The 24,285-nt window shown below is 46.2% G+C and overlaps 1 protein-coding gene across 4 annotated transcripts in view; it reads left to right on the top strand.

The window, feature by feature from the left end:
• The window catches only part of CAMK1D (calcium/calmodulin dependent protein kinase ID), a 425,032-nt gene that overhangs the window by 358,597 nt on the left and 42,150 nt on the right, over positions 1–24,285 (top strand). For all 4 annotated transcript variants that reach the window (XM_045874421.3, XM_054507361.2, XM_064592067.1 and 1 more), the window contains exons 4-5: positions 9,765–9,903; positions 15,738–15,864. In XM_045874421.3, the coding sequence (XP_045730377.1) occupies positions 9,765–9,903; positions 15,738–15,864 (266 nt within the window). The remainder of the gene's footprint in view (positions 1–9,764; positions 9,904–15,737; positions 15,865–24,285) is intronic.

The following is a 24,285-nucleotide window of genomic DNA, read 5'->3' as shown; positions in this document are numbered from 1 at the left end:
GCGTGCATGAGAGTGTGCGGTCGCTCTCTTATCAGCTTTGAACACAGCCCCTTACCCAAGATAGACAAAGATGTGCTTACAGTCCAATGGCGACTCCCTACATGGGAGTTACAATTTATGGACTATCTGTATCCAAGCCACATTCCTAGACCTATTCCAGAGCCATCTCCTGCCTCTTCCAGTTGTTATCTGCTCAAGGAATGCAAGGCTATTCTAATATTAGAAAAATTATAACAGAACAATGTGTTGCCAAGTAAAATCTTCCTAATTGGAACTAATCCTGGAAAGCCAGGGTGTAATAGTCAAACAGTTCTTTGCAGAACTTTTCCCCAAACTGTATTTAAAACATCCAAGAGTGTCTGTTCCTACAGAGCCCGTGTTGTGTGTGTTCTACCAGAAGGTCACTGTGTGGGGCTATGGCATGTCAGCTAGTGCTTGATGAACCTAGAACATCTCAGGAAATACTCCGTGCTAGGTTGATAGCATTCTGACCCTCCCCTTGCAAATCCTCGTTATATAAGGTTATAGAAAGATTACTAATTAGTGCAGAAGAAGTCACAATACTAAACTGCAAGATTATGTAATAATGCTGAAATTTTCACAAATCTCTATCCTAATCAAGGGCATGGATATTTTCCAAAATCCCCAGCCTGTCTGCGGGGAACAGAGAAGCACAGGGGCTCTCGTGTCCAGAGAACCAGAGGTCCTGCGCCACCTTCCTCTGGTGGCAGCTCTGTTCCTAGCAGCTTTCTCACAGATGCCTTGTCTGTGCACCTGCCCGAGATCCTCAGTGGGAGGGGAGAAGGCACTTTTGCAGAACAGTGAGGCATGTGAGGCATGCCAGGAATCTGTCTAGGACAGACTTGCATTGTCTCACTTGATTCTTAAAGCAAGTATAATTACCCCTTTTACAGAGGAGAAAAATGAGGCTCAGAGAGCTCAGTCCTGGGTACCCGTCTCTTCTCTGTGTCCTCAGACATCTCCAGTCCCACAGTCTAGAGGCCATCTCATATGCCAATGACTCCCGGCTCACTGCCTCCAGCCCTGGACTTTGTCTTGCCCAATACAATGGATATTTCTCTGTCCTCATGGTGCTTGACCTCTCAGAGGTTTCCATGGCACCACACTCTCCTCCTTGGTTTACATGGCACCACACTTGGTTTCCATGGCACCACACTCTCCTCCTTTGCTTCCTACCTCTCTGCCTGGTCCTTTGCCGGCTCTTCCTTATCTGATTGTTGGCATTCCCAGTGCTCAGACATCTTTCTTTTATCCAACTGCACTCTCTCAGTGGTTGATCATGTCTAGCATCTTGGCTTTGGGGACCATCTCCCTGTGGATGACTTGCTGATTTTAAATGCTAGTCCTGATCTTTGTCCTTGAACTTCAGACTTATACCCACAGCTGTTGCTTGATATCTTCATCCAAAAGGCACCTCAGATTCCACATATCCTACTCAAGGCTCTAGGTCTGAGCAATCCAATACGGTAGGGCCATGTGGCTATTTACATTAATTAAAGTTAAATGCAAAAGACAATTCTTCAGGTGTGCTGGCATATTTCAAATGTACAATAACCTCCTGTGACTAGCAGCTACCATATTGGACATTGTAGGTAAAGAGCATTCTGTCATTGTAGGAAGTTCTGGTGGTCAGTGCTGTCCTAACCCTTCCAAACCTGTTCTTTCACCAGGTCCCACATTTCAAATAATGGCGCTACCACCTGGCTGTGTCTCAAGCCAAAAATCTAGGAGGCATTCTTGATTCTTCTCTTTCCTGCATGCCCATGTCAGCCTCATCAGTGAGTCTTGTCTACTGTGTCTCCAAAACGTACTCCACGTGTGTCCACTTCTCTCTAGTTCCAGTGTTCCCCAAGCTGAACCACCCTCCTCTCTCACCCGGATGTGGCCGCAGGAGCTCCTCAGTGATCTGCCTGTGGTCACTCTTGCCTCTAAAACCCATTCTCCACGTAGCAGCCAGCATGATCATGAAAAAATATAAGTTCACCTGTCCCTCAACTGAAAATCTTCTAATGATTTCTTACCAAAGGTAGGATAAACACATCCTGTTTGAACATTCGTTTGCATGGTGCCTTAGTCCATTTGGGCTGCCATTACAAAGGACCATAGACAGTGGCTTATAAACAGTAGAAATTGATGTCTCACAGTTTGTGGAGCCTGGAAGTCCTAGATCAGAGCAACAGCATAGTTGGGTGCCAGTGAGAGACATCATGGCCCAATGACCTCCCACAGACCCCACCCCCAAATACCATCACATTGGGGATTAGGTTTTCAACATATGAATCGAGGGGGGTGGGGCACAAACATTCAATCTGTCACACGTGGCGCCATATGATCTGGGCCTTCCTCTTTCTCAACCATTCTACCCATTGCCCACCAGACTCCAGTCACTGCTGACCTTTTTTTTTGATCCCCAAATACTGTTAAGACCTTTGCTGTCCTCAGGATCTTGGGACTGGCTCACCCCTTTGCTTCCCCTCCATGGTCCCTCGGCTGGCTCTTTCCTGTCATCCAGGGATGGGGTGGGTCCTGGAGCCTGCTCAAAAAGGGTTACACCACTCATCTCAGGCTTGTTTCGGTTCTCTGTACCACATTTTGGACCCTGAATGTTTTTCATTTCTTTATTTGTGGATTTCTTTCTTTTCTTTCTCTTCCTTTCCCACTGGAATACAATAGTCGTAGATACTGGGGATTCAAGAGGAATAAGATATGCTTTGCCCTCTTGGAATGCAAAAACCTAAAAATGATTTCTAATTATCTTTATTGAAACGAACAGGTGCTTTGAGTTAGAGGAATTATTTTCTCTTGAAACCTTGAACATGCTAATAATTTCTCAATAAATCCTCTGGTCTTTTCCTCACGAGTAATGCAGAAGTAGAATTTCTTTATTAGGGTCTCAGCAAGCAAGTTTCCCATACACAATTAAAATGCCTTTAGTTGTTTCTTTTCCATGGTTTTGGCCATAACCACACTTGCCCTGGCCCACCTCGAGGGGCAGCCGGCTGGGAACTAAAGGGGCGTAGTTGGAAACCTGGAGAGAAGATGATTCCAAGGAATCCCTGAGGCCCCATGGAAAGCAATGGAAGTTGTTGCTTGGGTGGGTGGAAAATCAGTGCACACAGCAGAGTGGGCCAACAAGGGTCTGGAGGAATGGGTTTGCTCCTGTGAACACCTCTGAGGGTGGCAGGAAGGCTACAGGGCCCAGAATCTAAAAGCTGTGGGCCTCCAGGATGGCAATGACAGACCTTTGTTGGATGACAGCATGCACATCTCAGAAAGGGCCCTTGGCCCATGACGCCCCTCACCCCAAACCCACACCCACACACGGTCACTCCTTTAGCAGCATCCCTTTCCGAAGTGGGTCACCTTAGATCCCAGGTAGATTAGAATTTGCTGTCTTCCCCTGCAGCCCATCTGAGTCCAAGGCTTGATTTGCAGATTCCTTTATGATGTGACTTCATCCTCACCAGGTGCATTTTCCAGATAAGTCAGCCTGCTGTACATACATTGTTCCTTCCTGCCTCCACCCTCTTCTTCCACCTGTCGTGTCCTTCCTCTTAACTCTGTTCTCTCAAGTCTGCCCTGCCTTCGGGAATCCTCTTTCACTGACTGTATTCCCCCAAAGATATTTAGTTCACCAGAGACTCCTTTCATGACAATCCAAATTACTGGGGTCTGCCTGTCCCCTGGGCTTTTCTTCACTTGACTAAATATCACTTGTCCTTTAAGACAGCTCAGACTCTCCTTTTCCTGCCCTGTCCCTAGGACCCTTCTAGGTGTCTTTCTGGGATTTTCCAAAGCACCTTCATCACCCCCCCACCCCCCAGCTTCAGAACCATCTACACTGTGCTTACTTGTCTGTGTATCTTAGTCCCCACCCCACCCCTGCCATGGTGGACGATGTGCCCCTTGGAAACAGGGACAACATATTTGGCTTGATACAAGATTATTTGATGATTTGATGATTAAACAAAGCATAGAATGCAAATACAGTGGAAGAAACTGTCCCATCCCCCCAATAAATCTTGAAAAACACAAGAAGAGAATGTAATTCAAAGATCCCCTGTATGATTATGGGGTATCCTTTATATTGCCCAGTCTATTACTTTGCTAGGGATGCTTTAACAAAAATGCTACTCACTGGGGGGCTTAACAACAGAAAGTCCAGGTTCAGGGGGTTGGCAGATTTGGTTTTTCCTGAGGTCCATCTCCTTGGCTTATAGGCGGCCATCTTCTCTCTGCGTTCCCATAGTGTTGTATCTATGTGCTCACATTCTGGTCTCTCTCTCTCTCTCTCTCTTTCTTTCTCTCTTATATGGACACCCATCATATTGGACACATCTGACCTTATTGAACCATAATTACCTCTTTAAAGACCCCACCTCCAATACGGTCACATTCTGAGATGTACGAGGGGTTAGGATCTCCACATCTGAAATCAGTGGGTGGAACACCAGTCAGTCTGTAACACCCAGACATCGAGAAGGCAAAATAGCCAGAATTGAAGTACAATGGAACACCAGGAGTTACACTGATCCGGTCCATGAGGTGGAGAGGCATGCGTTTGTGTTTTGGAATTTTCTGAACAGATTGAGCCAGGAAGATATTATGAAACTGAATTCTAAGAAAAAAATATATTTTTATTATTAAAGTAGGATTTGTCAAAGGAGGAAATATTGAGGATAGAGGTTGCATGGAATAAACCCCTAATCTTCCCAGAGTGGGTGAGAGAGTCCCCCCAGGAGCAGGGTGCATGGGTGCCAAAGCCAAGGGAAGCTATGAGGATTAAGAACACAGGCCCCGGAGCTGGGCGGCTGCCCTGTGTGGGAGGAGGGAAATCCCAGAGACCACAGAGTTGGGATCTCATTGAGGAAAGAACTGGGAAGACGGGCCCTTTCTTTCTCCAGGCTCGGTGAAAAAATACACACCTCTGCCATCTGGGCCTTGGGGGTCTCACAGGTGAAAATGCTTCGCTTGCAGCCTCTCTCAATCACATCCTGCATATTTCATCCTTCCTCTTAGGACTACATGTGAATGGGGGAGATGGTTCTGGAAAAAAACATTTATAACTAGCGCTGCTCTGGGGCACATAAAGGCCACCTTGCTTCGTAGCCGTGTCCCCAGCTCTTTTCTGCCATCGCTGTCTAGTTAGGTAACAGCGGTCTTTGTAAATTTCAAGGCATATTTGCTATAACATTGCTTTTTATTATCTCAGCATTACTGCTAATATTTCTCAGACTGCTCTCTAAAATTAACAGCACAGCCTTATACCGTTTGGCCTTTGAGGGAGAAAAAAGTTTTCCTTGACCCTTGTCAGGTCCCTGGCTAGCTCTGAAGATGAAACGGACGAAGACAGATTAGTGGGAAGAAAACACACGTGTTAATGAAGTTTGGCAGTTACTTGGGATCCTTCCCCAGAGAACGAAGACCTGGGTGGAGTGATCAGAGCTGGAAGCTTCTATACCTTTTACACAAACAATAAATTTGTGAAGAATTGACAATGCAGAGGGGTTTGGGCCAGGGATGGTAAATGGTGAGGAGTCTAGGGAGCTAAAAGGTTAGTTGAATGAGGTTTGTTTGTACATTCCCTGGTGCAGTCTGTGAACTGATAGAGTCTATCTCCAGTAAAAGGAGAACTTATTTCTTGCCTTTAGACAAAAGAGGGGGAATATTTTTCTTGCATTTACTGCTTCTTAATTGCTTGCAGCTCAAAGTAAATTTTATGTCAAGGAGGCATATTTTGGGGTGACATATTCTGGTTTCCTGCAGCCTTCTTCATATTTTATTATACCTATCTTCTAGAGGAGCAGGTTTTTGGACCCCATTTTTCAGCATTAGCACAAGTACTATCTTTTAATGAATGTGTATATATTGTTGTAAGATAAAAAAAATTTAAGTTATACTTAGCAGTGAATTTTAAAACAAGGGGATAACATCTATGGAAACTGCATGGAGAAGTTCAAGTGCATGTAAAGAATGGCTTGGTCTACCCAGTACTAACAGTGGGTGCATGGTATGCTGACTCGGTTATGTCGCGGTATGCTGTGGTGGAATCAGAACTTACCGTGTACTTGATCCAGCAGCGTTGAAATTATGTTTCTTGACAATGATTCTTTAATTTGAAGAGAATTGCACTACTTAAAATTTTACAAATAAACTGAAATTTTGTTGAGATTTCATATTTGCATATTTAAAATTCACATGCAGGGATAGCAGGACAATATAATAGACATGGAAGATCAGAGACTGAGCAAACCCAAGTTCAAAGCAAAAACAGGTTGTTCTAAATTAATGGAAAAGTTTAAATTAAGAAGAATAGAGAATTTTGAATGATGTCTGTCCTCTCCTCTTTAATTGCTAGTTTCTTTCTTTTTTTGAAGATTTAATTTAATTTATTTATTTAAGAGAGGAGGGGAGGGGCAGAGGGAGAGAGAATCTGAAGCAGACTCTGCTGAGCCTGGTATGGTGCTCGATCCCATGACCATAAGATGACAACCTGAGCTGAAACCAAGAGTCAGATGCTTAACCCACTGAGCCTTCCAGGCACCCCAATAGCCAGTTTCTTTCTACATCTACACCCCCCCCAATGAACCTCTCTCCCATAGCCACCATTAATTAATTTTATTTGTTGATCTGTCATGATGGTTCTACTCCTTTTTCCCCATCACCTGACCCCTGACCCTTCTAACTCTGTCCCAGTGCTTGGCCTGCTCTCATTGGGGTACTCCATTTCTAACGTGGAGCTGTAAACCATGCACTTGGGAAACGTGCTGTAAAAGGTTATTGATTGAAGAAAGCAACCTGTCAGTCAGCTCAGCAGCCAACCACCCGACCTATTCATGATCTGCAGGCCTGAAAATGAGTCACACCCCTCACCACAATTCTAAACTTACATTCCCATCAGTGATTCTGGGATTCTGGTGGTTCACAGATGGTTTTCAAAATAAGTGGGTGTCTTAGCTCAGGCTGCCATAACAAAATACCAGAAACAGGGCAGCTTAAATGACAGACATCACAGTTCTGGAGTCCGGCATATCCAAAATCAAGGTGCCAACTGATTTGACTCCTTTTAAGGACTCTTCCTGACTTATAGATGGCCTTCTCCTTACTGTGTACTCACATGGCAGAGAGAGAGAGAGAGGGAGGGAGAGGAGAGGAGAGAACTGGACTGGATTCTGATTTCTCTTCTTATAAGGACACTAATCCCACCATGAGGGCCCCACTCTCCTGACCTCATCTAAACCTAAATACCTGCCTATGACCCCATCTCCAAATGCCATCACACTGGGGCTTAGGGTTTCACATGAATATGGGAGGGGGCATAAACAGTTATTAGTACATAACAGTAGCCATTTGAAATGTATGCTTAAGGAGATTTTTGAAAAGTATACAGTGATTTGCAAATTTTAAGGCATTTTTATGAGTATCCTTACATTTTTTTTTTTTATTGGCAAGTTTTTTGACTTCTCCCCTCTGCCTTGGTTTCTAAAGAAACCGAATACTTTCTGAGCCCTGTTCAGAAGAAAGCCCTGGTGCAATTTGAAATTTCAGAACTGAAATATCAAATGTGCGGAGCATGGAGACCGTGACAGAACGTACTACAGTTACAATTACACTTCAACTCTGATGCTTCAGTTCTTACTGCATAGCTGCCCTATCGGAGGACAAATATTTGCTTCAATAAGATCTATTAATACCTTATAGATCACATAGGAGATGTGATCTTTGAGAGAATGGGAAGCAGGAGAGATCAGTTTTGAAGGAGGGAGAGAATCTGGTAAAGGTGGGTCATAGAGTACTCAGGGTGGGAGGTGGGGGCAGTCAGGGGATGAGCATTCCTGCCTGAGCTCTTCCAGTAGGCTGCAGAACAGAGGATGTGAGCGGCAGGCAGATCAGTGGTAAGAAAGCGCGGGAGCCCTTGGAAGGGGTGCCATGATTGGAATGTGGGTGGACGGCGGAGGAGGAAGAGGGGCAGAATCCAAACAGACCTTTCCTCCTTCAGAGCTAATGCTGCCAGGATTGGCACCCACAGGGCACGGTAGGTGGCCCCTAGTGGGCACCCAGGGAGTCTTAAATGAATGCTTGAAGAGATGATCAACTGAAGTGAACACACACAGGTTCTGTAGTAGACCCTCAAGGTCTACAGAGTTCTTCCACTGGAACTCATGGCAAGAAGGATCTGAAAACATGAAGCCTGGTGAGAGCTTGATGTCCTGCTGCTGAGGGGGGGAGGTCTTGGGATCTGGGTTTACTTAAGGATGGACCATTTAGACAACCTGGTCATCAAAAGATGTTTCGCCCTGATGTCTCCATTTCTTTTCACTCTCTGAATTGTTTATTGCTCCCGAACGTCTTTCCTTTCCTTATCTTGACTGCTCAGTTTGCTTTGGAAACAAGACATTATCCAAGCACAACATCGCTTAGAATGACTCTCGGTAATGGGAGACACTTGAACACCTAGGCCTTTTAAAGCCGCAACTGGTTTTCTTTATTGGTTTTTTAAAAGGAAGGTTTTGGTGGATCAGCTATTGCCTATTAATTGCCATGACTTGCCGCAAATGATTCAGAGCTGCGTGTGTGTGTATGTGTGTTACTGCTAGGGCATGTCTTTTACTGTATCTATGAAAGCTGTAAAAGTTGTTTGGGAAGCCGTTTTATGATTTTAGTAGTTCAAATAAATCATCTTCATTTTGTTTTTCGGAATTCTCTTTTTATACAGGAAAATGGTGTTAATATATCCCTTGAAGCTGATTTCCAAGATGGCGTAATTATTTGAAAGAAGCACTGTGTTTCTTGGAGGAGTATATATTCTGCGGGTTGGAAGGCTAGGCTGGGGGATTGTTCCAAGTTAGATTTGTGCAGCTCTGTTACTTTGCTAAACTCAAAGCAACAGCAAATATCGGAGCTGAATGGGGCTCTGGGGGCTGTCCACCTGGGCTTGTTTGACCTTTGCCAATCTAGACAATAAATACAATAAATAACAAACACAATAAACACAAAGAAAACGTATAGTGCAGCATGAATTTCAAAACAAATTAAAAGTAAATATCACCAAAAATCAGTGTTAAGGTAATGGAGTGTTGTTCCTCTTCCTTTTTTTGTAAATCACAATTGGCTTTCAGGTTCTGATGCCTCCGAGGGCATGCCCCTACCTTCTGTTGGATATGGTTGACTAGATTAACCCCTTTATTTTACAGATAAAAAGACTGAGGTCCGAGATTCAAGGAACGCCCATGCCCTCACCATATTAGGAGCAGAACTTGGTCAAGAACCCAAACATTCCTGTGGCTATTCATTGCTTTGCCCACAATACTGCCCCCCATTCTCCCTACCCTCCAGACCTTTAAGGATAATTCCTTATGTGAAGGAGGCATTCTATCCATCATCTCCCTGTATCTGATGATGCCAATATTCTAGAAAGTTGTTCTGACCTTACATTGTCATAGCAGGTTGGAAGCAAAGGCCAGAAGAGACTTCTCAATCCTGGCTAGTCCATGAGCCCTGGTTTATTTGTATTGCCTTTATTCCATTCTGGATACTCATACCATCATGACATAGAAACGCTTCCCTGGTATAGCTTCTGGGGAATCCATGGGGCAAAACTTAAATCTGAAAAGGAATTTATTTGGAAATAAAGTTTGGTTCTTTTGTCATATTGAAATCTCTTATTGATGGCTTTCCCTGAACAATTTCAGGTCCCTCAAATTTCTTATTTGTTCTTTTTTTAAAAAAACAAAACAAAACAGTGTATCCGGCGGAGAGCTGTTTGATCGGATAGTGGAGAAAGGATTTTACACAGAGAAAGATGCCAGCACTCTGATCCGCCAAGTCTTGGATGCTGTCTACTATCTCCATAGAATGGGCATTGTCCACAGGGACCTCAAGGTAAGGCCGTCACTTAGCAACATCCTCCATGACCACTCTCCCACCCACAATGACCTTTCCAAGAGGATAGTCTCCAGAAAATGGATGAGGTTGCCTTGATGGCGATATGGGTGGAATGAATGGTGGACATTTGTGTACTGTTAGTTGTCAGGGCCTTTGGGACCCAAAGAAAGATGATGTAGATCAATGACACTGGCCATCATTTGGGAGATTTTATAACCACGATACAGCCAAAGGGCCCCAGGGAGGTAGGTTTTGTCTTGCTTCAAGCCGACCTGAAAGGTAATTTTGTTTAGGATCTATTGGCCATGAAAACCTTTCTCCCAGTGCAGTTCTTCACAGTCTTCCCCCAGTTCTGGCCCCATTTTGGTACACCATGCTGAGTAAAAGAAAGGGAGCGAGTACATAGAGGGCATGACAGAAGAAGACAAATGGAAGGTTACCCAGAAAAACAGGTTGAACGACCTACGATCACAGCCTTCCCCCGGTGTCCTGTAGGTTACAGTGTTATCTTTTCTTGATGAAGAGTTGGCATACTGACCCTTCACCCAATAGCACTGAAGGATCGGGGCCTTCATCGGGCACCCTGGCATTTCATCCCTCCCCGGTCAGTATAGATACCAAAGGGTAGGTATCAAACATACGCCATCAAGGGTAGATAGCGAACATATTGATTGGAGGAACAGCAAAAAAGCAATGAAGGCTGGACTGAGGCTTCATTCTACAGCGGCCACGGGTCCAGGCCCCAGAGCTCACTGCACCAGTAAAGACAGAAACTCCACTCCAGCCCACATACCTGCACTCACCTCATAAACACAGGGATTTTATTGCAATGAAGCCATGCTCTGCATGACTCTGTGAAATCTAAATCAGTTTAAAGAACAAACCAGAAGCCTTTTTTAAAACAGAATTTCAGTAACTGTCCATTATCTAGTACTGGGTGTGAATAAATGGTATAGCTTTTCTTTTCGTAAGGTCTCACTGTGAAGTTCTCTCCTCTTCTTCTCTGTGATATTTTCCAGCAACTAGGGGAGTGGCTCCCAAATGTTAGCCTACGTCAGAATTGTCTGGCCCCACTCCAGAGGTTCTGGTGCTGTGGGTCTGCAGTGGGGCCCAGGAACTCACATTTCTAAGGGGTTTACAGGTGATGCTGATGTTATCCTGGGAATATTCTTAGAGAACTGCCAGACAAGGGTATTTGGGAATGTTGATGGAGTCCTTACAGCTTTTGCCTTTTGCAGGCTTCTTGAGAGCTGAAATGGGCTGTGAGTCCAACTGGTTAATCTTCAGGACCTAGAGGCCTTTGAGAGGGCTAAGCCCACTTGGCCCCTCTATGCCAGGCGGTGGCGCCTGCTCGGCTCTCTCGTGCCCTCACCAAATGCTGATTCCCTGCTTCTAGAACACAGGAGGCAGCTCTCTTAACAAGTTAGCGTGGTGACCGACCACAGAGGTGTCCCATGATGGGCATTCCTACGCAGAGAACATTCCTCGAGGGGCACTGTGTATTCCCCCTTTGGAAGGCAGATGGGCTGCACAGGAGAAACTGCTTTTTCTGCCCACACAGAGCTTTCAGGGAAGGATTTGAGGCTCCCAGCCCCGGCAGCTGTGAGACCACCAGGCTGGTGATCACTGTGGAAAGAAGTGCCATGTTGGGACCTTTCGTCGCTGCTTTTCAGAGACACAGAGGAGTTTGAGCTACATGGCAGAAGTTGGGCTAGGGTTATTAAATTTTCATAAACATCTGAGAAAAATGAAAACAAAGTGTATGCTCCAGGGCCAAGAACATGATGAGGTTAGTTTAAGATTAGGGCATGATCTGGGATACCACCGCACCCTCACATGCGAATACACCTCCTCCCTCTTCCTCCAGAAAAGTAGTCTCGTGTCTTCTTGCCCCAGGAAGCTACTAGAGACAATCAGTTGTCCTTTTTTCAAAACAAGGGACTGAGGAAGGAAATGTCCACTGCTGCCCCCTCAGATCAGGATAGGGCTCAGCCCCTGCATGATGTTCTTTGTTGTGGGGGGCTGGCCCGTGCATTGTAGGATGCTGAGCAACATCTCTGACCTCTACCTACTAGAACCCAGGACCACTCCTATAGCCGAGACAACCATAGACGCTGCCAAATGTCCCCTGGGGTGCTAAATTGCTACCAGCTGGGAATCACTGAATTAGGAGAGTGATTGTGTATAACATTAACTTTATAGGAAGTGTTGATTCAGATCTTTTAAAAGCTTGTTATGTGAACTATTAAAAGGTTGGTATTGACTTTCCAACTCTAGCATTGGCCACCTGTTGTCTTGCAAGGATGTCATAAAATAAAGGACATTATTTTTTTTAGGTGAATCCTGGGCTTCTCAGGACCCCAGGCAGAATTGCCAGATCCCCCTTGGGCCCCCTGCCTGACCAAGCCCTCCTACTGCCAACTGGGGGCCTCCATCTGGATTACCCCTGAGCCTATCTTCTCTCCCACTTTCCTGTTCCCCACTCCCCTCAAGAAAAAGCCCCGCCATCTTTACTAAGTCAGGAGATGCTTGTGGACAAGTACTGATCTAGGCTGTGAATGACCAGTTTCTTGAACCTCCTTGGTAATTGTCCTGCAAAAGAGTGCTTTGCTGACCCAGATGTATCCCCTGGAAGAAGAATGTGTAAGGAGGGGTATTTGGCCCCATGGCAATCTCTTGCCTAGAGGCAGCCTTGTTGAGTAGCCTGAGGTCACTGGCTTCCCACTCCTTACTTAGCTGTTCAGCTGCAGAAGTACTGGGTCAGGAAGATTAAAAATCAGAAACTTAAAAAAAGTCCTCTCTGCCCCATGATCAGATCCGTACTGTTCATCATGAACCATGTGCACCTTTTGATGAGATTATTTCACCCCATTTTTAAAGCACTATTCTTATTTTGATTATTGATTGGCCCATTTTATTCTCTCTTCAAACTCCTTGAGAGCACCCTCAAGCATACATTTTGATTTTCTTCTAACCGCATGCTTCATCCACGGAATTAATGTCACTGTGAATGTTAAGTGCCATTCCTTCTCATGTTATGAGTTTGGATGAAGGATAGTATTTTTTCTTTTGGGTTCTGTTAAAAAAAAAATTATTCTGACACTTTTTAAACTAAAGAAGACTTTATTTAAGGCTACTGCAAGAATATCACAATAGGGGAGAGAATTGGGTTCAACTCCAAGTTCATCAAGGACATGTGGGGATTTATAGCCTTTGAGCAGAATGAGGGTTGTAGATAGAAAATTGCTAAGAAGGGATACCAGGGATGGGGGGATTCTTGCTAAAGGCTGGCCAAGAACCTATTAGACATTGGTAGACTCTCTCCCTTGACCAAACTTGAGTTCAGCCCCTCCTGAGTCTTCTTTCTGACCAGGCTCCATTCTTGGGCTCTGTGCTTAGTCCATTGGCTCTGCCCATGTAGTCCAGGCTGAGCAAGAATCCCACTGAGTCACTTTGGTGAACATCCCCCACCCTTGAGATCTGATCAGATTCCTTATCCTCCACCCTCCATATCTGCCCACCCTGGCCCGCCTTTCAACAAGGATCCTCTGAAACTGATGTAGCCACACACCCCCCACCCTTGATATCCCCTCTTAGTAACTTTCCATCCACTGACGCTCCCCCTGTTCCTGGGTATAAATTTCCATTCGTCCTTGTTGTGTTAGGACTTGAGTCTACTCTTCCTCTCTGACTGTAGAACCCCATGGCAGTGGTCCCCCTGAATAAAGTTTTCCTTACTGTCTTTACCAAGTGTCTGAATACATTTTTTTAAATAACATGCAAGGTGGGAGGTGAAGAACTTGGCCAGATATCAAGGGTGAGGGAATTCTTCCTATGCTGACTCAGCAGGATTCTTGCTAAGACTAGACTATGCAGGCCCGGCAGACAGGAAGGACACAGAAGGCCAAGGTCGAGGCCTAATCAAGAAGAGGGCTGACTACAGTTTGGTCAAGGAGGGGGTCTTAGGCAGTTCTCAGAATTTCCTCACAGCAGTGGTTGCACATCAGAATCCCCCCGTGGATTCTAACATCCAGAGGCCCGGGCCCGTCTCAAATCCACTGAAGAAGACATGCAGACATTTGGTGTTGTCACAGGTGATTCTGCTGGGCAGCCAAGACTAGAACCACTTCTCGAAATGGGCCGAGTCACTCTATGAGAGAATGGTTCCTCAAATTCAACACTCAGGAACCAAAGATTCATTGCAAACCACTGACAGACGCTCTTGCTTCACTCTTGGGGATGAGAGAAGAGCCAGACCTGAAACAGTGAGGGGAAGTGGCTTCCCCAGTTCTGAGTCTTCCTATTGTGTTTCCCTTAAGGTTTAATGTAAAGGAGAGAAGTGATTTGCTTATTCGCTGGGTCAATCTTCAGAATTTTCCTAGTGGGTGAAGAGGAGAGGTGTCAGTCCTCAACATTATCTCCCTCAGGGACAACGCCATTAATTGAGGCAGCCCTTCTGTGTTCAAGCTCCGTCCGAGCAGGACTGGCCCGGCCCCGGAGGCTGGAACATCTCCCTCGGTCTCCCTGAGCTCCACTCTCTCTCTCTTTTTTGTTAAGAATGATACCCAATTTTTCATAAAACATTATGCAATGAAGCTTTATTTGCTTCATTGTCTCCCTGCTGCACCTCTGCTTTGCCTCCCCTCGGCCCCTCCTACGGAGCTGCCTTGGAGGTGCCCCTGAGGTGCAGAACGGTAGTGGGGACGGGAACTGTGATCACACCTCTGCCACATGTCGAGCTGAGTTCTGTCATGTATTCTTCCGGGAAGCAAATGAAGAACCACCACAACCCATGTTTTCCAGAAAGGCAAACAGAAGCTCAGGGTACTTAAGGACACGTGGCTATGAAGTGCTGGGTCTTCCGTGATGACATCCCTCTATTTCCCAGGAAGCAGAGTCAGGGGAGGGGGTGTCCACTGGCTCAGGAGAGGCGAAAGCGGGACGCATCTGTCAGAATGACAAGACATGGGACGTTACTAAAGGCGGGAAGAGAGACCCTTAGACTAGAGAGAGGTTGCTAACAAGGGTCAGAAAAAGGGAACAGAAGAGCCCCTGCAGAAGTCATGTCATTTCTGGGGATCCCCCCTCTCTCAGCCCAAGAAATAAACTGACAAGTCTGAGAGGTATGCAAGGCTTCCCCAATATAAGGTTCACTTTTGTGAAGAAGACAAAGTACTGATAAGGGAAAGGGAATCACATTTCCTGAAAACCTCTAAGTGTCCAATACTGTGCAGGGTCCTCCACATCGCTCTTACTAAACACTGCTTTTCTTAATGCATTTACTATGTCCGAAGGTCAAGCATGTTCTTAAACTGTGATTAGATTGTGTGGCTTGATCAGAAATGATGAATACTTACAATTTGCATCAATGTGGATGGAACTGGAGGGTATTATGCTAAAAAGTGAAATAAGTCAATCAGAGAAAGGCAATTATCATATGGTTTCACTTATATGTGGAATATAAGAAGCAGTGCAGAGGATCATAGGGGAAGGGAGGGAAAACTGAGTGGAAAGAAATCAGAGAGGGAGAAAAACCATGAGAGACTCTTAACTATGGGAAACAAACTGAGGGTTGCTGGGGGGGAGATGGTTGGGGGATGGGGTAATTGGGTAATGGGCATTAAGGAGGGCACGTGATGTGATGAGCACTGGGTTTTATATGCAACAGATGAATTATTGAACACTACATCTGAAACTAATGATATACTATATGTTGGCTAATTGAATTTAAATTAAAAAAAAAAAACAAGATTTCATGGCTTGGTGAGTCTCCCACAATGAAGCCAGCTTTAAACACACTTTGTCCATTTTTTTTCTTATTTTCCTTCCAGCCTGAAAATCTGTTGTACTACAGTCAAGATGAGGAATCCAAAATAATGATCAGTGACTTTGGATTGTCAAAAATGGAGGGCAAAGGAGATGTGATGTCCACAGCCTGTGGGACCCCGGGCTATGTTGGTAAGCGCAGTGTGTGTGTTCGGGTCCAATTTGTCTGTCTTAAAGCACCTGAGCCTGGCGCAGGATCACAACTGTCTTCGTTCCCCTCGAGGGGAGAATAAAAAGGCTGAGAGACATTGGAATGAGTTAGAAGAGAAGCAGTTTCCCCTGAAACCTTTTAATAGTTGGGGAGAAATCCTGTCTAATTTGGGTGTGGGCCTGAGTGGAGGCCTGGAGTTGATTTGGATGAATGCCCGGGTTCTGATGCCAGAAATATGGCATACATGTCCGTGTTTTCAAATGATTTACAGTGAGGTGCTAAGATATGATGAGGTGCAGACACAAGTAGAACATGTAAAATGTTGACATAGCAGCGACCAGAAAGAGAATATCGATAGGAGGAACCTACTTCATACCTTGACGAAGTCACTCTTGAAGTCCCTATCGGTACTGGCGAAGCCAAGAACTAAAGTTTTTCCTAAAATCAGAACCCCACATTCTTTGTACCAAACATTGAGAATGCAGAAAAGGCTGTGGCAGAGCTGAACACGTGCATGCTGAGAAGCGCCTTCTGTCTTCTGGGGACCTGGAGAAAGGCCATGGGCATTCTTGGTGGTTTTCGAGACTTTGATATACACAAATGTATTCACTCATGTAGCAAATGTATACTAAGGTGCCTACTATGTACCAGCAGCTGTTCTAGGCATGAGGGTGAAGGCCGTGCATGAGACACACGGGGCGCCTGCCCTCATGGAGTTCACATTTTAGTTGGGAGTGACAGACACCAGACAAAGATGCGAAGAATGGGGTTGTTTCAGGCCACGGTAAGTGGAAAATGAAGAAAATAAAAGGGGAAAAAAATGAAGAAGATAAAATGGGAGCTTGCAATAGAGTGGCAAGGCGCTGGGGGGATTAGGACGGCTAAGGGCAACAGGAACGAGACTGGGGTATTCACCTGCATGTGGAGAAGCATCCGGCCTTGGGGCTGTGAGGGGACAGAGTGTCCCAGGTGGAGGCATCAGCTTGGTGTCAAAGCCCTAAGTGGGAAAAGTCTGGGGAGAGGATACAAGCTGGGAATGTCTGAGAGCAGGGGGAAAGGGAGTTGGAAAAGACTTTGAAAAACGGAGACCAAGGCTGAATTCTCGTCATACACAACAGGATGGCTTTTCCTCATGAGAATAGGCAGCCCGCCTGAAAGAGAGGAGGGAATGTTCTATGAATGGCATCATTCCTGTTTGGTTTGAGGGACAATCATATGGCCTTCTCAGGCCAGGCTGAGGTCAGCAGGCCTCAAACCTCATGAGCCTGGGGCCCAGTGCATTGTGGGAAACTCCAAATGACCTCCGGGTCCCTTCTCGGCCCTTCGAGTGCTGGCATAACGTGGGTGTTAGATCACAACCCTCTCATATTTAAAGGTGCCCGAAGGACAGGAGAGAAGAGCTGGCCAAGGGGAACGGAGAATAACGTGAAGGGAAGCAACAGACTCAGGAGGAGATAAAGGCGGTGTGAGCGTCACGGGCAGGGACCGTGTCCCTGGTTGGTGTGTGCGCTGGACAGAGACGGGGAGGTGGTTCTGCTCACAGAGAAGCCAGCCAGCACAACCTTGGCCTGGATGAGATGCATGGCGCCATGCGCGTTCTCAGTTCTGGGCTGGTGAAGTGATGCAGCAGGACCCGGCTGGACCCCAACGGGAGGGACTTAGAATCGCTGCACGTGGGAGCTGCACGCATGTGCCCTGGGGGCGGGGGGGGTGGGAGCAGGAGTGCGTGCGGTGTGTATGTGGGATTTCTCCAGTTCAGTCCAAGCCTCCAGGCAAGCGGCAAATAAAAATGAATGAGATGTGCTTCTCCTCCTTTCTCTTCAAAGACACAGAGGAGAAAAGCCTGTTTCAGCAGGTGAATCAGGAAATGCAAAGGCCCGTGAGGTCATGGTGTCTGGTCTTCTTGCCAGGATGGCTTTGCTGTCTGCAGCGCAGTCCACGGCCCTGGCCCCCGCCGGGCCAAGGAGCTGCTGGGACTCGCCAGCTTCCCCCTGCAAGAAGTTGACTCTCAGGCTGCAGGGCAGATGTTCTGACACAAGTGTCCATACTAACATATGCATCACACTGTTCTCCTATTGGGCTCTGACACTGGAAAGCTCTAGCACTTTCCAAATGGGTTTTTGCTTCTTTGTGCCTTGGCAAAACCCAGGAACGGCACTTTCTCTGGGTTTCTAAGCGGCTGTCATCCCTGTGGTCTGGTTCTGTTTAGATGTCAGATGCTGATGAGTCTGGGAACTGGGAACAATGTGTAGATGTGGCCCTTAATGTTGCTACCCTAAAGGGTGGCAAGTGGAGCTGTCAAGTAATCCCATTGTCAAATATGGAATTTTCTTTGAGTGAGGAGGGAGAGAGGAACTCTGTGGGAATGTAGCTGTTCCGATCATTCATATTTGTTGAGCACTGAGATGCCTGGGGAGTCCTCTTAGAGCAAGGAAGGGGCTACATTGGGCAGCTCATACCTTGTAGACCTATACCTTGGGCAGTGAGCAGCAGAGTTTGGGCTGTTTCCTCCCCACCCCCCAACCCCCACCCAGGCTGCATGGCAAACTCCTGTTCATCCATCAAAACCCACCTTACCTGTTGCCCCCTTTGGGCTGCTTTCCCAACACCCATTCTCTCTTTTGTCATCCTAGTTCTTTTCCTGACCTTTCCTGACCACTTTTTCACCATGGCTCTGACTACATTGTGTCAGGGTCCATAAGTATCAGTGTCTCTTTCCCACTGCACTGCAGGTTTTTCTACAGGGGGGATTATCTTATTCATCTCTGCACAGACGTTTGTTAAATTGGTAAAAACCCAAGGTTCATGATGAAAATTAGCATTTTTCTCTCTCTTCTCTTCTTCCAGTCATTCAGCATGCATTTACTAAATTCCTGTTATGTGCCATGCTCAGTGGTTTGGTGTTAGGAATATGAATATGTAGGGACAGTGTTTCTGACTTCAAAATGTTCACAGTATTGTGAAAGACAGAGGGCAAACAGGCAGGTTGAATAATGTCTGGTAGGTGCTACATTATTTATCACTTAAGGATTATTTATTTAGTGCCTACCTGCTATTCTAGGTACTGGGGATGCATCAGTAGAAAGGAAAAGAAAAACAGATAAAAGTCGCTGCCCTCAATCAAGGTGCTTACATTTGAGTGAGAGGGAGACAGACTGTATGCAAACAGCTAAGTCTATTACTTAATATCTTAAATTGATAAGTACTATGGAGAAAAATAAAGCAGGAAAGAGAATAGGGTGTGTGTGTGTGTGTGTGTGTGTGTGTGTGTGTGTGTAGGGGGTTACAATTTTAAATAAAGTCATCAAGGCAGCCTACACTAAGAGGTCAAGATTTGATAGAAGTGAAGTCGCTGGCCATATTGTTATTTGGAAGAAGAGCATTCCAAGGATGGTGCAAAGGCCCTGAGGCAGGGGTATGTGGGGGAGGGGGGGCAACAGGAGCAGGGTGAGCAAAGAGGAGAGCAGTAGAAGGTGAAGTCAGAGAAGGAACAGGCAGAACATGTGCAGACCAGGACTTAGAAGTCTTTATCAAGAGTATGGCTTTTACTCAGGGTTGGGGGAGGCATGGGAGGGTTCTGAGGCAAGGCATGGCATGATCTGACTCTTACCAGGATACTTCTAGGAGACAGGTGGGGATTAGGAGAGATGCCAGCGTGCAGGGCCAGGGTGGAAGGAGGGAGACCAGTTAGAAGGCTCTGGAATTATCCAAGTGAGAAATGGTGGGGTCTGAGCTAGGTTGGCAGAGGGGACGTAGTGAGAAGTTGTCAGATTCCAGATAAAATTTGAAGGTAATACCATGGAGATCTTCTGAAAAACTAAAAGTAGGGTTTTAGAGACAGAGAAATCAATGATAATTCTAAGGTCTTTTTGGCCTGAGCCCCTGGAAGGGTGCAGTTTCCCTTACTTGAGAAGTAAAAGTCTGTGGAAAGAGCAGGTTGCAGAAATATTACCAGGGGCTCAGATTTTGATTTGTTAAAGTTTGCAAGGTCAAGAAGGCAGTTGGAACACAAGTCTGGAGTTCTGGGGAGAGATCTGGTCTGCAACAAGATACAATCGATTCTCATTATGCACAGTAATGATGTTCTGTAACATCACCTTGACCCTGAACTAGTAAATACTGACCCACTGTTCCCAGGGGAGATCAGGGTCAGATTCCTCATGAGCCTCTGGTCCTCTCATTTTCATCTACTGATTGATGCCTGACATTGTTTTACGTGTATTTCTGTTCAGTGACACCTTATTTAATATATAGTCTCGATTCATGAATGTTGAGCTCATGGTCAACAGCCCCATAATTTATGCCTAAAGGAAGCTTCTCTAGCTACATATTTTCTCTATAAGCACATCTCCACTTTCTTGTGCCGGGAACACTAGACGGCACTTCATCACTGCGCTTGGGGGCCGTTTTAAACCATGAATCTACAAAATGTGCAGAAATGTGAAAAACCTGACGCTAACTAGACCATGAAAATGATACTTGTTTATAACGTGAGAGTCTAAACAGGAGGGTAGAGTGTCGCCTTGTTTGAGATCAAACAAGGGAAAGTGCGCCTTAGAAACTCAGCCAGAGCCTCTCTGCTCATGTCCATAAGTGACTGCAAAGGCATGGCAAGCATTGATTTGGCGGCTACAAATTTTAGCAAGGAGGCAAATTTACACAAGTACAGAACCCGTGTGTCATGAGGGTGGACTGTATTTGAGGGCTGACAGCTTCCAGATGTATTTTGAAGCCGTGAACCTGGATGAAATGGCCAAGGGTGGCGGGGGCGCGGGGGCAGGGAATTATGGAGGAGAAGAGAGGTCCCACGGCTGAGCCCTGGAGACCTTGGGACTATGAGGGGGCAGCGTGTGAAGCGGGAAGAGAACCAGGGCACTGTGGTATCTTGGGAAGTGCTTCGGGTTGGAGAAAGTTCTCTTGTCCGTTGTTGCTATTAAATCAAGTAAGATGAAGACTGGGTGTTGACCTTTGACTTTGGGGGCCTTGACTTATGGATCATTTGAATGATTAATTGATTAAGCCAGTGGGAGCCTGACAGCCAGTGGGCACAAAGTGAAGCGGGTCTTTGTAAAGAGGACCCCAGCATGCTGTCAACCCTGGGGCTGGACGCCGCCACTCCCACCTGCCCCCCACCACTGGCTTATCTCTGCAAGGTCTTGGAATTTGGGATCTTGGACAAAGAAGCCACAGTCCCACCTCTACTGGTCAGTTTCGATTTGTACACAGGAGAGCCCAGCCCCATCGCCCCATCGGCACTCCCGATTCTGGGGTCCGTGCTGTCCAGGACCCCAAGCCAGATGCAGAGGGCTGCTCTCTGCTTTCAGCTCTAGTTCAGACTCCTTCTAGATAGAAGTATCGGCTTCAATTTGTGAAGGCTGTTGTTTTGTTGTTGTTGTTCTTACTGCTATTGCCTAAATGGCTATTCAGCTGAATAGTGAATTTTGGCAATATCAAGATTACTTCAGTTTAAATGAGCTCTCTAATAATGATGAAATAATGAAAAAAAAAGGGCTGTTTATCCCAAGTATCCCAGTGCACATGGTGCCTGAGAAGGCAAAGGGATCTGAGTACCTTGAACTTCACCCTTTACCCTTAACAGCTGTCCAGATATTATGTGTCCTTTATGAGGAGCCGGGGTGCTTGCAGAGCATCAGCTCATTGATGGCAGGAGAGTGTGGGCATCTGTCCATCACTGTGTATGGGGTTCCCACTGCTGGCAGCTCCTAGAGCTCGCTCTAACACCTAGGGCCCCTCCAGTGGAGTCTGGCTGGTGGGTGATACAGACCCATATAAGGCAGCGTGTTTGCTGTATTTCAGAAGCAACATTACAAATACAGGTGAGAGAGGGATCAGCAAGGACTGGAATGACCAGGGAAAAACTCGTGGGAGAGGCGTGATTTGAAGAAAGAGTAGAATTCTGGACCAAGATGGGGAGAGTATAAGCAGGAGAACAAAGGCCCAGAGTCCCAAACTACTTTTTGTCGGGTGTGGAAGAAATGAACAGACTCATTTGGCTCGGAGAGGGGGCTCGCATAAACAAGTACTTGGGGATAATTTAGAAGAAAGGATGGGGCTCTCTGGTGGCAATCAGCTTCTCAGGGTAACATGGTGGCAGTCAGGACGGTATTGACCTAGATTTGGAATCCATGTAATTGAGCCAGGTGTAACACTCCCCTTGGTGTCACCAATAAGGAGAAAGTCAGAGCTAAGAAAGTTAGTAAGTTACTTACGTTGCTTGCTCTGCTACGTTAACTAAAATATCCAAATGGTCTCTCTTGAATCACTAAATAGAAGCAGGCAGTCACAGAAAACACCCATTCTAGTCATGTCATTGATAAACTAAAGATGACACATCAACTCCTCTTGGTAGAGGAAAGCCTATTGTTCTATTTCTTGATGTTGCGGTTTGTGCACTAATGTGATTTCTCCAATTCTGTGGGTCTCGTTCTCCTGATTTCAGAAAGAAAATTAAGCAGTTTAGAAGACCTTCAAACCATGGTCTATAGATTAAATGACAGAGTGCCTTGCCAGAGGAAGGCAAGCATGTGTTCTCTTGCTAGCAGGGTGACTCAGGAATCCCAAACTTCTCTTTAGAAGGGGCAGGAAGGCAGGGTGGCAGAGACTCGAATTGCTTCGTGATGTTTCTGAGCTAAATAAGACTTTCCTTTTTCATCGAGCCCTACTGACTGATGATCCACCACAGTGCACAGTCCTTCGTCTGGAGTCCACACCAGCAACCACACTGTTTCATTGTGGGATGTTGCTCAAAAATAGGAAGGCGCGCTTACACCTGGCCCACGGCTGTGTGTATCAGCACAACCACACCATGGTTCTTCACGTGGTGGCTGATTGTCATGTTACTAAAGCTTCGGGAAAAGGAGTCCTTCTGGTTTCCTTCCATAACTTACTTGTAGTGCTGCCCACACAACTCTTTGGTCTAGCTTGGGCTAAAAGAGTTGAAACAAGTTTCATCGTGTCTCTTGTAAATGGAAATGAAGAAAGGTTGGTCAATATTCTTGGCATATTTTTTTGACAGTTAGAGGAATGCCCTTAATTCATGAGACCGTGGCGTTCTTCGAGCTTGATTTGGGACTTGTGGCTCTGATGAGATCTTGGAAAGTAGTCTTTGCAGCCAGCATGGTGTTGGGATGAGGACCTCTGTTCTCCAAGCCATCCAGCCCCTAGCTGTTACCAGTCACAGCACTAGGACAAGTAGCCTGCATATCTCTGCCACTGGTTAGACAGGTGGGAGGCCTGAGCCCTTCATTAAACTCTTGGGTTCTCAGTTTCTTGGAGGGATTAACTGAGCTCTCTGATTTTTTTCTGGTTCTGCCATATCATATATTTCTAGAGACACGTGACTCCTTTAAATCTATAAATATCCATGTGTCGAGAATACTGACACCATTTTTTCCCGTCTTCCCTCAGACCAGATAAGAAAAAAAGAGTAAGTTACCATCACCCATTTTTGTCCTCGTCGGCAACCTGTCATGGTGATTCCTCTCATCTTTCCCCGTGGGCCCTCTGGCCTTAGCGCTTCGTCCTTACTCTTCTGTGTGGCCATTTGTCCCACAGAGCTTGATTTTTTTATTTACTCCCTTAAACATCCCATTTTAGTATATGGCTATGAGCATCACGTCATTCTCATCCTCTTAGACCGTTGGTGTTGAAATGGGGTTTATAGAACTCGTAAATGGCCATGCAGGGCACAGACAGGTAGGCAGAGGACCCAGATAAGAATTTTCTCTTTCCTTCTCTCTCAGCAGCTAGTCAGTGACAACCAGCAGCGAGCGTTTCGTCGCCCCGGGTGCGGCAGCCAGACCCCATCTGTTAGAGAGAACAGGGCCCCTTGAGTGGGAAGACTGCTCCTTCGATTAGCCTGACGGGGACAGAAGCTCCTTGTCAGCATATGGGCAGAGCTCACCCAGCCATGCCTTGGAGGAGCCCCCACTCCACGTGTCCAGTCCCCCTACCTCACTCTTCACTCTGTGCCCTTCTGCAATTTCTGGATGGTTCCTCTCTACATCACATTGGGACGGAGAGTCATAGTTTCCAAACTGGCAAGGAGGAAAAGAGGCCCTGTGCCGTTTTGGAACTTACTGGGTTGTTGTTTTTTTTCTTTTAATGATCAAAACCCCAAACACCAGAATGCCTGTAAAGGTCCTCTCAATCTTGACGCGGAGCTTGTCAGATTTCAGAAGTAGTGAAGGTGCCATCCCGTTGCCGTCACGAACCCCGGAGGGCAGAGCCTGGATCTTGGGACCACCTCTAAAGGAGCACATCACAGTCTTATTTCTTGCCACGTTGCTCTGAATTGCCTCACTCAGAACACTTGCCCTCCTCCCTCCCACCAAATTCCAGGTCTCTCCCACATTTTCAAACACCAGCTGCCTTCCCATTTT

This window comes from Mirounga angustirostris, unplaced genomic scaffold (genome assembly GCF_029215605.1).
Source record: "Mirounga angustirostris isolate CCGP_5_RB_7025 unplaced genomic scaffold, mMirAng1.0.hap1 SCAF_5, whole genome shotgun sequence".
Taxonomy (NCBI): Eukaryota; Metazoa; Chordata; class Mammalia; order Carnivora; family Phocidae; genus Mirounga; species Mirounga angustirostris.
Note: the sequence above shows the minus strand (reverse complement) of the source record. Positions and strands in the feature narration are given on the sequence as shown.